This window comes from Haematobia irritans, chromosome 1 (genome assembly GCF_050003625.1).
Source record: "Haematobia irritans isolate KBUSLIRL chromosome 1, ASM5000362v1, whole genome shotgun sequence".
NCBI lineage: Eukaryota > Metazoa > Arthropoda > Insecta > Diptera > Muscidae > Haematobia > Haematobia irritans.
Genome location: NC_134397.1, coordinates 93,968,559 through 93,984,778, shown reverse-complemented (window position 1 = coordinate 93,984,778; position 16,220 = coordinate 93,968,559). Strand labels below are relative to the sequence as shown.

General features: G+C 31.9%; 1 protein-coding gene across 1 annotated transcript in view; it reads right to left on the bottom strand.

Annotated features, from left to right (window-relative positions):
- Positions 1–585: 585 nt before the first annotated feature.
- The window catches only part of LOC142221425 (ADP-ribosylation factor-like protein 3), a 162,024-nt gene continuing 146,389 nt past the window's right edge, over positions 586–16,220 (bottom strand). Inside the window, exon 5 of the mRNA XM_075291145.1 lies at positions 586–788. Coding sequence (XP_075147260.1) covers positions 750–788 — 39 coding nt within the window. The 3' untranslated portion in view covers positions 586–749. The remainder of the gene's footprint in view (positions 789–16,220) is intronic.

The following is a 16,220-nucleotide window of genomic DNA, read 5'->3' as shown; positions in this document are numbered from 1 at the left end:
TCGTAGTTCATTCTTCCTATAAAACAGTTCACTTTTTTCCGTGTAGTCATATCCTACACACATATCTTGGCGAGATCTAACCAATATCCTTGTAAAATCGTCGCTGCTAAGTAGCAAAAATTTTAAATATTACTCAAATAGTCATATATCTCGAATAGATATGTATCGTCTAATAAATCATATTTTCACTAACATTGTGTTTCATCACAGGGTGTTAGCCGATTTAAATTTTAAGTCTAGAGATTTTGTAGAAGTACAAAAAATTGTCTCCAAATCGGATAAATAAATTTGAAGGAGTTGAGATGGTATCACAAATTTTTGTCTACAAAGTGGTGAAGGTATAATATAGTCGGCCCGTTTTACACTAATATAGGTTAGATATGATCCGATATTGAGCTCTATTAATACCAAACGGTAATGCTCACGTATCACCTGTCAGTGTAAGGTATTGGTAATATTATGGTAGTATTTTTTCTCTGGGCGTGGGATATTAAAACCTCCTTTGACCTCTTACCTTACCCGAAGAGAAACCAACAAAAGACACAGCATCGAAATATTAATAAATACCCGAGAAAAAAAAACGAATTCAGAAAAACTCATTCATCACAATTTTATTAATAATGCTTTCCAAATAATGCTTTACTAATTAGAATTAAATAAAATAATATTCATTAAATATATTTATATAATTTGATTTTATATTGCAGTTTATCGGTACGAAATACTTTATCTTCGATAAAACGCTTCTTCTATTTTTTCATATTCTTGCACACCCAATCCATTCCTTCCTGAAAATGGAGTAAAGCACATGTTATATTAGTTTTGGCATATTGAAATTAAATTAAACAATAACTATTCAAAATTGGCGTCAATAAAATATATAAACTAATTTTGAAAAAAGAATAAAATTTTCGAAATTTCTTCAATAATTAAAATATAAAATAACTCTATATAGAGGCCCGTTACAATACGTATAAGCAAATACAAACAATCTTCAGCATATGTATTTATTACATGTACACCCAGAAAAAAGTGACCCCTTTTTTAAGTTAAAATGAACTCATTGTGAAGAAAGTTGAACTTCGTATAGCGCTAAAGACATTTTTATTTGTTTGAACGATGTGATTTTCGTAGAAAGTAGGTAGAATGCATTCCATATATTAGTTAACATTTTCCTATATTTATGAATTCATACACGCAAAAAAATAATTCTTTCCTCCCAAACGAAATTTTAGACAAACAAAGTTCGTTTCTCATTTGCTTTTCGCTGTAAGGAAGTGTATTTGGAAGAAAAGTATATACTTTTTGTGATAAACGTTTTTTCTTTTCCAGGATGTAAAAACAATTTCATAAATTTCATAAAAACATTATTTTCTTGCAAATTGCATTGTCCCTCACATCTTTCTCACATCCACGAGGATTTTTAGTTCTTAACACCTTTTTCTGTAATACCAACAATGTAGAAGAAATTATACGATTTTATAAATTTTTAAAATTTTTTTTACCTTTCGCCTGGACGGAGAATCGAACCGCGGACCATGCACATTGTAAGCCAACACACTAACCACTGAGCTATGTACCTGTTATGGTCATCAATAGATAAATATCCATATAAGTTATATTTATATAGCATAGCTTGCGGCGCCCACGAACCGAATAAACAAAGTTTATTTACCGGAAAAAACATTTAGTTTGGCACCGTGGAGCAGTGGTAGCTACGTCCGACTCTCATGCCAAGGGTCGTGGGTTCGATCCCTGCTTCGGCCAAAGTTTTTTTTTTTTTGCTTTTGTTTTTTTTTTTACATATATTCCAGATATATTCGGAAGATTCCGAAAAAATGTTCAACATTACATTGTACTATATTAAATTTTGAACTGTAAAATGTGTCTTATTAAAGACCTAAAGTCAGAAAAGAACAGTGTTTGATATAAACGAAATGGACTGTGTTGTTATTTCAAAAATAACTTTTTTTATTGAAAACATAAAAATTTTGTAACAAACGAATTTTTTTGGTGATAAAAGTTTAAAATTTTCGAAGCAATTCAAAAAACTCTAACAAAAGAAAAACGTTTTCGGTACACGTTTTCCAAACGTTTTTTTTCTTTGCGTGTATATGGAACGATTTTACTGAACTTTTTTCTTTCATTTGGACAAATCTTACATATTTGTTGTAAACCTTTTACTTCAAAATTAGAACTGCTTATCTTCGTTTTTAAATACAATTTTATTTATTTATATAAGAAATTTTTCTTCAATGAAAGACATATTTTATTAATATATTAAATATATTTATTTAGAATCAACAGCATTGACTGGCTTTGAAATATTGAAACACATTTTTTGTTCTTCTAGTACCTTTCACTTTTAATAAGTTGCTGGCTACACAGAAAAAAATTTCACCAAAATATTTCCAATTAAAAAGTTAATTGGAGTTGAAAATGTTTTCAATTAATAAATTAATTGATACAATTAACTTTTTAATCAAGGTAGAAACATTAAGTTAATTAAGTAAATGATTGAAAATTTTTAAATGTTTAATTAAAAAATTAATTGATACAATTAACTTTTTAATCAAATTCGAAAGACTAAGTCAGTTAAAAAAAAGTAATGAACATTTTTTTATTTTATAATTAAAAATGTACTTCAAACAATCATTTGTTAACATATTCCAAATAAAAACTCTAAGCCAGTTCAGAAAGTAATTGAAAATATTGACCTTTTTTAATTAAAAAATTAATTGAGTTTTGCAATCAACATCAATTAAATTTTTAATTGAATCAATTAAAAAATTAATTGAAATTTGCTAATGAAATCAATTAATTTTTTAATCAAGAATTTTTTCTATGCCCAATTAAAAATGTGATTGATACTATTATTTTCGTGATTGAAGACATTTCAATTAAAAAATTAATTGGATCAATTAATTTCGTGATTGAATCAGATTTTTTTTGTGTAGTGATTTTGTCCTCCTTTTACAATTTCAATACCTACAAATATAAACAAAAAATCCTAAACCAAATTTTTTCACAAAAGGTTAGCGTCACTGAACACCCAGAAAAAAGTGCCTTCGGAACTAAAGGAAGAAATGTTCATCAATTTAGTTTAGCCATTTTATTTCCATTAATTAAATTTTTTTTAAATAATAAAATTTACTCGCTTCAGTAAAAAAATCCTAAACTGAAAGCAGTTAGGAATAGTTCATTAACTAGAATAAGGCATGGAATTTTACTAATACTGTTTTCTTCGCTGGGTATAAGAATTTACTACTGAACAAGAAATTTTTATTCACTGATAACAAAGCATTCGTAAAAATAAACAAAATATGAACTAAAACCAAGTTTTCTCAAATTTAGTACAATTTCTTATAAAATGATAATTCTGACTTCCTTTATTACAGAAAGCTTATCATACATACGAATAACACTTGGCATAACACTTTTAGTTCATTCGTACTAAGAAGTATTCAATCCTTTTAAAACTTAAGGAGACACACTTGTTAGAATATAGGAAATGTTCATATATTTCTTTTATCTACCTGCATCGATACCTGTCATCGAAGTAATCGATATGTTTGCGCGTGGGTTGTTTTTTTAGTTGGAATCGCGTTGTTATGGTATACGGAGGGATTGTTAAAAAATAATATAGTAAAATAATATAATAAATAACAAATAAAATATATAAAATATTTGCTATTTTAAACTATTGAGAAAAAATTATGTTCGTGATGGTGTATAAAGAAAGAAAACAGAGTAACAATGTTATGACAGCTAAAATTGAAATCATTTAGCTGTAATGGAATTACAACATAAGTTGAGTTTACAAGTAATTTTGCCAATGCAAAATTATCTTTTTCTGCTAATTGCACAACAAACTTTCTCACACCTACCTTTTTGTTCATTTTGCAATCTTAAACTGCAAACCAATTTTTTTTCAATTCAAACTTTCTCACACCTACCTTTTTGTTCATTTTGCAATCTTAAACTGCAATCCAATCTTTTTCCAATTGCAAAACACCTTTTCTCACTTACCTTTTTCCATCTTCTAATTCTGGTTCATTGAACCTATAATTGCAACTCAAGCTTCTGTCATTCACATGACCCCATTAAAGACCAGCTTTGTTTTTGGTAAAATATTGTTAACGTAATGCACTTTGTAATAGCAATAAGAAAAATGTTAACGTAATACACTTGGCAATAGCAATAAGAAGTATATTATAACCAAATTTGAATAATAAAGAGCAGATGATATCTCAACTTAGAACGAATCGCATCGTTTTATTACCCTCTCTTATTACTGAAGTAATAAGGGAATAGTTTTACTGGCGCAGTCGGTAGGATTCTCGAGGCATTAAAAGATTAATGATTGGGCATTTTAATGTCCTTTAAGAGAATCGAACGCGGGAAAAATATAGTTCCAAGAACTATTGAAACAAAATAGACTTAAAAAAAAAAGTGATAACCTATATTGGGAAAAAGTGTGAAAAGAGAGGAAAAAAAATGCATCTTGAAAAATGTATTAAAAAAAAGAAAAGATTAACACTCAAAAAAAAACAAACAAAAAAAATTAAGAAACAGTAACTATTGAAAAAATAGTAAATGAGGAATATATCGTGAAAAAAAATTAAGAATCCCGAAAAAAAACAACTTTTACTAAAATAGGAAAATACCGTGAAAAAAAAAACAACAAATAAAGAAATAGCAACAATACTATACATTAAACAAAAAATCCTATTTGGAAAATTCTTTTTTTTTAACAAAAATAGAAAATATGGTGAAAAATTAAGAATAGACATTAAAAGACAGTGAAACAAAATTTACATTGAAAAATTTATATTTATAAGAAAAAAATATATCGTGGAAAAAAGGAAAACAACAACCAATAATCAACACCATTTCGATAAGCGAAAGTGACGAAGTATACGACATCATAGGACCAACCAACCATCAATCAAAAGCAATAGTAACAGGATTGGAGGAGAAAAAGCTAGTAGCTGACGAGGAAGAAAGGAAAGTTGAGTAAGATAGTTTATATATATTATCTAGCACTATATATATATATATATATATATATATATATATATATATATATATATATATATATATATATATATATATATATATATATATATATATATATATATATATATATATATATATATATATATATATATATATATATATATATATATATATATATATAGATTTGTTAATCTTGTTCTGAAAATAAGAGGAATTCGATCATCTTTTTTTTGCGTTCTCCACCCTTCAGAAAGAAAATAAAGGAATTTAGAAAAAAAAATTTGTAAAATTTTGTTTTCTTTTGCCATCCGTATTTTTACAAACAAGACTAACCGACCATTCAACATCGCAAAGGATCGAAAGTATATTCTTTTTGTTACCATTCAAAGACCCAGACTTTTTAAGAAATGCCTGACGACAATCAGACCCCATTATCTGTTACTATAGATCCCGTGAAATATTTGGGAAAACTCCCAGATTTCAACGGAGATTACAGGGACTTACAGACGTTTATTAATCTGATAGAAAGAATCCACCCTCTTCATATGCGTTATGACGAACCATCTCAATATTTGTTTTCTGATATAATAAAGAGTAAACTGAAAGGAAGAGCTAGGGAAATTATAGAAATAAATTGCCAGGCGCAATCTTGGCACGACATTAAGACGATACTTATGAATAACTTTGGCGAAAGACAAAGTTTAGAAGAACTGTTTGACAAACTAAAAAGTGTTTCATTCAGGACTAATAGCGTAGAATTCTACAATGACATAAAGACACGACTTAGAAGCCTCAACAACAAGACAATTACATTATTAGGACCAGGCGAAGCGACAAATGAATGTGCCAAAAATAATATGAAGACAGCACTTAACATATTTAGAGAAAAATTACCAGAACCGATGAGGACAATCATAACATGTAGAGACCCAGACTCATTAGAAACCGCGATGGAAATATTATTTCAATCCGGATATGCATATCACACTTCAGCAAGAGGCATATTCAATTCTACCCAATACAGGCAAGGACAGGAAAATAAAAACGTACCCCAAAATAACGAAGAGAAACCCCCTAATAACACCACATATCAGTATAATCGAAATTATCAAGGAAATAATCATAGACCAGGACCCAGTCAACACCAAAACAATAGGAATTTTCAAGCTGCAAATTATCAACAGAAAGACAATCATTACCAACCCAATAGACACACCGGAAATAACTCTATTCATCCAAACAACCAGAATAGCCGATATTTTCACCACGGAAACAGGCAACCACCGATAGAACCAATGGACATAAATATGGTTCAGACACATTCCCCTCCGGAAGGACAGACACAATATGATGATGGAACAAACCCTCAAACCCAGGAAAATGGGATATGCAACTACAATACAACATACCACGATCAGACCCAACAAGAATCGTATCAACAAACAGCATCCAGTTCTAGACCCACCACGGAAACCAACCTACAAAATTTTCATTTTCAGCCCTCAAAGGTGAACTACCCCATATAGTAGTAAAAAATAACTTAAAATTTATTGTAGACACCGGAGGTACACATTCATTAGTAAACCCCGGATTGTGTAACCCGAAATGGAAGATAAACTCCGGACCAGTGACACTTAAGACCCTCCAAAATAACGTACAATCTACTACAATATATAAAGAATGCAAATTTCATGACTTTTACGACGGAATAATAGGAAACGATGTACTAAAGCGGTTTAAAGCTATCGTAAATTACGCAGACAACATTTTAGTTATTAACAATGTAAAAATACCACTTTTATATGCTAGAATAAATAGTATCCAATTCGTCGTTGAACAGGAAAAAGGTCTCGTTCATCTTAAAGAACAACGTAACACTGAAGGAGATCTCATTCTTCAAGAAGGAATATATAACATACAAAATTTTAAGGTTGAACTAGAAAATTCAAAGGACCACTTAAAGGTTGTATATTTGGATAAGAAAGACCTGACAATAGTAAACGTTGAAAACTTTTGTATCGTAGATGAAGAATTTCAACAGACAAACCCAGTATTAGAACAAATTCGTATGACCCATATGAACTGCGAAGAAAAATCGACAGTAAAAAGGATAATAAAACGTTTTGAAGGAATTTTCTAGCATCCTGACTCAAATTTAACATTTACTAATGCAATAAAACATAAAATAAACACTACTACCGACATCCCAATCTATTCCAAATCGTACCGCTATCCCTATATCCATAAGGATGAGGTACAAAACCAAATTCAAGAAATGCTTGACAATGGAATCATACGTCATAGCACATCCCCATATTCTGCACCGATCTGGATCGTACCAAAAAAGGAAGACGCGAGTGGAAAAAAGAAATGGCGATTGGTAGTCGATTACAGAAAATTAAATGAGGTCACTATTGATGACCGCTACCCAATCCCAAATATAGATGAAATATTGGACAAACTCGGAAGGTCAATGTATTTTACCACATTAGATTTGGCTAAAGGATTCTACCAAATCGAAGTCGATGATGGACAGTCGAAGGTGGACATTATGAGTTTTTAAGAATGCCATTTGGACTAAAAACCGCCCCCGCAACGTTTCAAAGACTTATGAATACGGTTCTAAAGGAATATATTAACAAAATATGTTTAGTTTACTTAGACGACATTATAATCTTCTCCACCTCTCTCCAAGAGCACGAAGAATCAATAAGACTTATTTTCAAACGGTTAGAAGAAGTTAACTTAAAAGTACAACTAGATAAATCCGAATTTTTCAAAAGAGAGACAGAATTTTTAGGACATATTGTTACCCAAGATGGAATTAAACCTAACCCAAAAAAGATTGAATGCGTTATGAATTTCCCTTTGCCTAAAACCCCAAAACAGATAAAACAATTTCTTGGACTTACCGGATATTATAGGAAATTTATTAAAGACTATTCATTAATTACTAAACCAATGACTACCTTCTTAAAGAAGGATGCAAAGATTGACCCCTGTGATCAAAGATATCAACATAGTTTCCAAACCTTTAAGAAATTACTTACTAATGATCCCATCTTAGCTTATCCAGACTTTTCAAAAAAATTCACTCTCACAACGGACGCCAGCAATTACGCATTAGGAGCGATACTCTCTCAAGACGATCATCCTATCTGTTATGCTAGTCGAACACTTAACGAACATGAAATAAATTATAGTACGATTGAAAAAGAACTTTTGGCTATAATTTGGGCCACTAAATATTTTAGACCATATCTTTTTGGACGTAAATTCTTAATAGAAACAGATCACAGACCATTGACATGGTTATTTTCGATCAAAGAACCAAATACTAAACTCGTTAGATGGAGGCTAAGACTATCAGAGTTTGATTATGAAAAATAGCAATGCCGACGCACTGTCAAGAATTGAGTGGGAACAAGTAAATATAAACCTAGTGGATATCCAAGAATCAATAATAAGAGAAAGCAGTTCGCCTATCAATATGTTTAAAAATCAAATTATAATAAATAAGATATCATCGGGTTCGGCACAAATAAACAGGAAACAATTTTCAAGAATAATAGGAAAACCATTAGAATAAAGTCGCTCGACAAAGAATATATAATCATGTTATTAAAGACCTATTTTGACCTAGACCATATAAACGCAATTACGATCGACGATGAATTTTATGATATATTTCAGAATACGTACTTCGAATTCTTTTTAGAAAATAAGAATTTCAGAATCATAAGATGTTTTAAGAAATTAGAAGACATAGAAGATGAACTTATGTTAACCGAGATTATAGAAAAGGAGCATTTAGATAAAAACCATCGAGGTATACAAGCAGTATTTGAAGAACTAAAGACACAAATATATAATCCTAAACTTAAAATAAGAATAACCCAATTTATCAATAACTGTGAAATATGTACACTCGAAAAATATGACAGAAGACCTCCAAAAATTCCATTTAAAGTTACAGAAACACCAAATAATCCAAAAGAAATAATACACGTAGACGTTTTCTATAGCTTATCTAAGTCCCTCTTTATGACAATAATAGATAAATTTTCGAAATTTGCAGTAGCATATAAAATAATCGGAAGGACATGGACTGAATTCAAGACTAAACTTCTCCAATATATAAACACTTACGGAAAAATAAAAAAAATAGTCGTAGACCATGAACTAGGTTTTAGATCGCTCTTATGTGGGCTATACTAAAATATGGACCGATACTCACATTTTTCGGCACATCTCTTTATGACCCGAAAATACTTCTAGATTCCCAATTTCAGGCAAATAGGATAAAAATACTCACCATTTGCGCACACCTCTTTATGGTCCTAAAATACCTCTAGATTTCCAATTTCAGACAAATTGGATAAAAACTACGGTTTCTATAAGCCCAAGACCCCAAATCGGGAGGTCGTTTTGTATAGGGACCATACCAAAACATGGACCGATACTCACAATTTTTGGCACACGTATTTGTGGTCCTACAATACCTCTAGATTTCCAATTTCAGGTTAATTGAATAAAAGTTGCGGTTTCTATAAGCCCAAGAAATAAAATCGGGAGATCTGTCTATATGCATAAGCGTAGGAAGGCCTCTGGAGAGGGGGCTTAGAAAAAGTTTAGCCCCCCCCCCCCCAGAATTTGAAAACCTAGTTACGATTTTCCATTTTTATAAAAATTAAACAAGTATATACAACCGCACAAAGTCCCGCTAAAGACTTTCATGCACAATCGAATTACTTGGGTTGTGGTAGCAGTTGCCGATGGCAATGTTTGAAGTCTGATATTTATGAAATAAAGCTGTGGTTGTGATTTAGTTTATTATTTATTATTTTGTTTAGTCTGATTTAGTAAATTTAATTAAAAAAATAGATACTATTCTTTCATAAATTAATATCTTAATAATGCTGCAAAAAAGCGTCGCCAAAAAAGAAGCGAAAATTTTCTTTTTTTGTCCGGGAGTGGTGCAAAATTGGCGCAGAAGCGATGAATGTAATATGAATTTGTCATAGAACGGATGTCCATCGAACAGCCGTTGCAATTGATTTGCACCACTTCTTAAAGTGTGGTCCGAATTCAGTGTTTTGAATGTGAATTCAAAAATTGTGTGATATTTTCCCAGCTAAATAAAACAAAAACTTACGCATTAAAATATGAAAAAAATTTAGTTAAAAAACTTCCCGTGTATTTAAAATAATTAACTTCTTTGTGGAAGTGCTTTTAAAGTTGTGCCTTTAGAACAACTCCCATGCTGGAAAAAGTGTGGAACTACTTTTAGTTGCTTTATTATAAATTAATTGTCGAGTTATTTTGATGTCTATTTTTTTATTAACTTTTATGAAATAAAACATTAATTGAAGTTATAAGTTCAGTCTATAAATGTTTAGCTAGGGGGCTATAGCCCCCCCTACGAAGATTATCTAGCTACGCTAATGTCTATATGGGGGCTACACCAAAATATGGACCCATACTCACAATTTTTGGCACACCTCTTTGTGGTCTTACAATACCTCTAGATTTCCAATTTCAGGTAAATTGAATAACAACTGCGGTTTCTATAAGCCCAATAAGTAAAATCGGGAGATCGGTCTATATGGGGGCTATACCTTGCCGGTGGCAAGGTACCGATACTCACCATTTTTGGCACACCTCTTTATGGTAATAAAATACCTCTAGATTTCAAATTTCAGGCAAATTGGATAAAAACTACGATTTCTATAAGCCCAGGACCCCAAATCAGGAGGTCGGTTTATATGGGGACTATATCAAAACCCGGACCGATATAGCCCATCTTCGAACTTGACCTGCCTGCAGACAAAAGACGAGTTCGTGATTACAACAGACAGACAGACGGACATCGTTATATCGTCTTAGAATTTCTCCCTGATCAAGAATATATATACTTTATATAGTCGGAAATCGATATTTCGATGTGTTACAAACGGAATGACAAACTTATTATACCCCCGTCACCATTCTATGGTGGTGGGTGTAACAAGAAGGTAAGCAGTTCTAAGTTTGAAGTAAAAAGGTTTACCACAAATATGTAAGATTTGTCCCAATGGATGAAAAAAGTTCAATAAAATCATTCCATATATGAATTCAATTCAGTTAATTTTTTTCATTCTGTAGTATAAGGGTACATAAATATGGGAAAACGTTAACTAATATATGGAATGCATTCTACCTAATTTCAACGAAAATCATATCGTTCAAAAAAATAAACATGTCTTTGGCGCTATGCTAAGTTCAACTTTCTTCACAATTAGTTAATTTTAACTTAAAGAAGGGTCACTTTTTTCTGGGTGAATATTACCTGATAATTGAAGATTCCAAAATGAAGACGAATGAAGGGGTTGTTATTCTGCTGGTGTTTTCTTTTTTTCACCATCACGAAAATTGATCGACCTATTGTTTGTTGTTTATGTTTAATAATTTTCAAAAAACGAAAAATTTTCTCACTAATTTAAAATAACAAATATTTTATATATTATATTTGTTATGAAAGAATTACTAAATTAGTGCAAATTAAAATCAATTGACAGATGACTCATGGAATTCAAGGATATATACACATACAAAAGTAATTGTTTTTTGCATAATCCTCTTATAGGAAGTATACCTCTAGCAAAATCACGAAACAGAGATGTGGTACTATGACGAGCATTCAAATTAAAAACACATTTAAGAGCTTTGTTCTGAGCAGATTGTAGAACTTTCAAATCATTACAATTCTTGTGAGCATAAACCACTGCTAAATACTCCAAATGACTATGTATCAAAACATTGTAAACCAGGAGTTTCGCTGCAATATTTAAGTTTCGCCTAAGCTTATACAGCATCCCAATAGCAGACGAACTCTTCGATTTTACATATCTTATATGATCCTTCCACTTTAGATCACTTCTAAATTTCAACCCTAAATATTTTACACCGCACTCTTCCCGCACTATATTCCCGTCTAAGCTCACAGAAAAATCACCAGACCCATAGTTCGGCCGAAATCTTACAAGCCTATTCTTCGCAGTGAAAAGTCCATTTCCATCTCCATTTTCAAGAGTTTGTATGGATATAAAATCGATATGTCATCAGCAAACAATACAATAGACCCAAACAATTCCAAATTCTGAAAATCATTGATATATAACATAAATAATAGTGGGACTAGTATACTGTCCTGCGGAACTCCACAATCCATCAGTCTATCCGTACTTCTGCCCTCCCTCACTTGTACAAATTGTTTCCGATTGGTCAGAAAATTCCTAATAAGTGCAAGCTCCCGACCTCTGATGACATAATGAAAAAGTTTCCCCAGCAGAATTCTATGGTCAACTAATTCAAATGCCTTACTTAAATCATAAAATATAGCACCTACACCAGAAAACCCTCCATCTAAACCCTTGCAGATCGAATTCAGCACTCTTAAGACAGCCTCATGCGTTCCTCCCCCTTTGACAAAAGCAAACTGTGATCTAGATATAAGAGACGCCTCCTCAAAATAGCTCAGTAGTTGAGTGTGAATTATCCTCTCAAATACCTTGTCAATAGTCGACAAGAGTACAATCGGTCTAAATTGTTCTGGCGTACAAGCATTTACAACTTTCGGTATAGGTATGACCTTAGAATACTTCAAAATCTCCGGATATATCTGCTCATTGATCATAGTATTAAATATGTTAGCAATATAATGTGATAAAATATCACATCTTATCAATAACTCCGACGAAATATTATCACTACCAGAACTCTTTCCTTTCCTTAAACCCATAAACCCATAAAAACATCATGAACATCACCAGTTCCAACTGCACGAAAAGAAAAACTACGACTTTGCATTCTGAGCGTCCTCAATAGATTATAATTCTCTGTACCGTCAATTGGAATTGTAGATCTCAACATAGCAATAAATTCAATAAAAAAGTTATTAAGAACTTCCGATGTATCCACTTCACTCTCTAACACACAACCTTCTGCATCCGTCATGTTCAAATCCCGCTTACCTGATCTGCCCATTACATTATTCAAAAACCTCCAGCAGTTTCTAGGGTCAGCATTGTACCTCAACAAATTTCTCTCAAAGTAATGATTCGTACAGATTCTACAAGCCCTTCTAATAATCTTGCTTATTCTACTCAATTTCTCACCAATATGGCCATTACGCCCATATCTCTTCCTGATTTTCAAGAGTCGTCTCTTCTCCTCAAACAAGGACCATAAATTATCTGTTATCCATGGTTCCATATCATGTGTAACATGTGTTCTGTGCGTCGATACAATGGTATTCCTTTCTAATGCCTCGGTTACTAAACTGATTAAATTTGAGGTCATGTCAGACGAGCCTCCCACCCCTTCCATCAGCAGAAGGTTGTTTCGCAAATGGTTACGTACACCCTCATAATCATATAAAACCTTCCTTCGCTCAACATAAGAGTCAGTTCGATTATCCGAAATAATCCTACAAAAAATCAAATTATGATCGCTTAAACTGCACTCAACAGAATCAACAAATATTTCACCTTGACTATTAGAAAACACATTGTCAATGCTAGTTCCACTTACAGGTCTTGTTATCATAGAGTGGATACTCCTACAATTAAAAGAGTTAAAAAGGTCAAACATTTCATTGGCATAAACACTCGATAGAAGATCAACATTCGAATCACCCAGTATAATAAACGGACTATCAAATCTCAACATTTCTTCCTCCATCTTACCGAAAAAAGTAGAAATACTACATTTTGGAGATCTATAAAATGACAATACTTCAAACATTCTTTCATCAATCTTAAGGTTCAGCAGTTTAACGCGAATCAAATTTAAAAAATCTGCACTCTCAGAACACTCTACTGTGAATTTAAATTTGTCACGAACATAGCGTTGTACCACCATGACCATCACTCCTGCAGCTATGGACACATTTGTAATGTGCCAAATTATACAAACCCAAACAATCTTCATTAAACCAAGTTTCATTTATCGCTAAAATATCAGGAAGTTTAGAGAGATTTGTAAGCAGTGTTCTAAATTCTGTGAACTTACTTATAGATGAAATACTTCTGGCATTAATTGTTATAATATTAATATACTCAGAATCGAATGAATTAAGATAAGTAGAATGAAGATCCAAATTAGAAAGGTATGAGTTCATTTATTTTACAATCAACAAAAAATTTAAACAATATGTATAAGAGAAAAATGTATATTATTATTGAGCTGCATCATTTAGATCATCTTCACTGCTATCATCAATATTTATACCAATCGGCCGTTGACTAATTTTCCTTTGGCTTCGATTTTCAGTTGCAGAATCCAACAATAAAGCATCAACATCATCTTCGGACTTCACAATGATAGCGCGAGAATTTTCATTTTTTCCTAACAAAAATTTTCCGTGTCTTTGATAAATGAAACAATAACCGACTTTTTTAAGAGTCTTTGCATAGGTCAGTAAATTTAAAGTTTCATTGCTCAATAGATCATTGACATAAATGTTCTTCATCTCTTCTTTATTTTTTTAATTCAACATTTGCATTCATAAACATTGTTTTTGTTTTGCTTTTATAAAACTTTACAATCAGGTTCCTTTTTTCATTGGATTTCGATTTCGTATAAAAAGCATCACAAACGTCGTCTTCACTAATAGCTGCTCCCAACGATTTGATTAAATCCAAGAAAACAGTCATGGCAGGCTTATTTTCAGTATTTTTAACACCAATTATAATACAATCATTTTTAACTTTGTCATCATTCAGTACTTTTATTGAAGCCTTTAAGTTATTTATTTCTTGATTCAAAGCACTATTCTCTTTTTTACTCTATCCAGTTGACTTTTTGTTTTCTTTCATTGACTTCATCATGTCATCATATTGCGGCGATAAAAAAGTTATCGATTTCTTAATATCTGACAACTGATCCAGCTGTTTTAATGTCTCTTTTATACACTTCAATTCTTCTTTAATAGAAACATTATCATCTCTTTTACACATTGACTCTTCGGTGTCACTATCTAATAATCGTTCAAACTACCGTTTATCAAGCTTCATGCATTGAGCATGTAAAATCTTATTGCATCTATCGCATGAGATATTATCATCCGACTCCACATCAACCGGCAATTTGCACTGAACACAAAATGTTTTATTATTGCAGCTTCTGCGCTTTTTACCGGCCATTTTAACCAAATTTGAAAGCACTTTTTACAAGTTTTGATTTCTATACAACTAACAAACTTGATAACTGTTAGTTTCTTGCACAAAAATAGTTTTCTTTTGAGTAAATACAAAGCGATCACAATGCGTGTGTTTATTCAACCAGGGTTGCCAACTTTATTCTGATGCTATTAATGCTATTGGCTTCGACTCAGACCGCAAATTCTACATAATTGAGAACTTGTCAAACACCAATTTCAGAATTCTTCAAGCTGCTTTATCGCTAAAAAAGAATAAAGTCATTCATTCGGCCTACACATTTAAAGGTCTTGTTTATGTAAAGCCGCGTCTTAATGATGATCCCATTGTTATTGAAGATTCTGAAGTTTTAAATGGATTTCGTCCCACTAATATAATCCCACTTTCTGTTGCTGGCAACATCCAATAATTTTAATTATATAGTTTTTGGAAAATTTTTATATTCTTCTTTGTTTTTCCTTCATACTTTAATTTTTACTTTTTTAATTGTTATTCATAAGTTATTTTTATACCTACCACCATAGAATAGTGAGGGGGGGGGGGGTATATTAAGTTTGTCATTCCGTGTGTAACACATCGAAATATCGATTTCCGACTATATAAAGTATATATATTCTTGATCAGGGAGAAATTCTAAGACGATATAAGCATGTCCGTCTGTCTGTTGTAATCACGCTACAGCCTTCAATAATGGCGCTATCGTCCTGAAATTTGGCACAGATCCGTTTTTTGTTTGCAGGCAGGTCAAGTTCGAAGATGGGCTATATCGGTCCAAGTTTTGATATAGTCCCCATATAAACCGATTTCCCGATTTGGGGTCTTGGGCTTATAAAAACCGTAGTTTTTATCCAATTTGCCTGAAATTAGAAATCTACAGGTAATTGAGGACCATAAAAAGGTGTGCCGAAAATGGTGCCCATCGGTCCATGTTTTGGTATAGCCCCCATATAGACCGATCTCCCGATTTTGCTTCTTGGGCGTCCAGAAACTGTATTTATTACC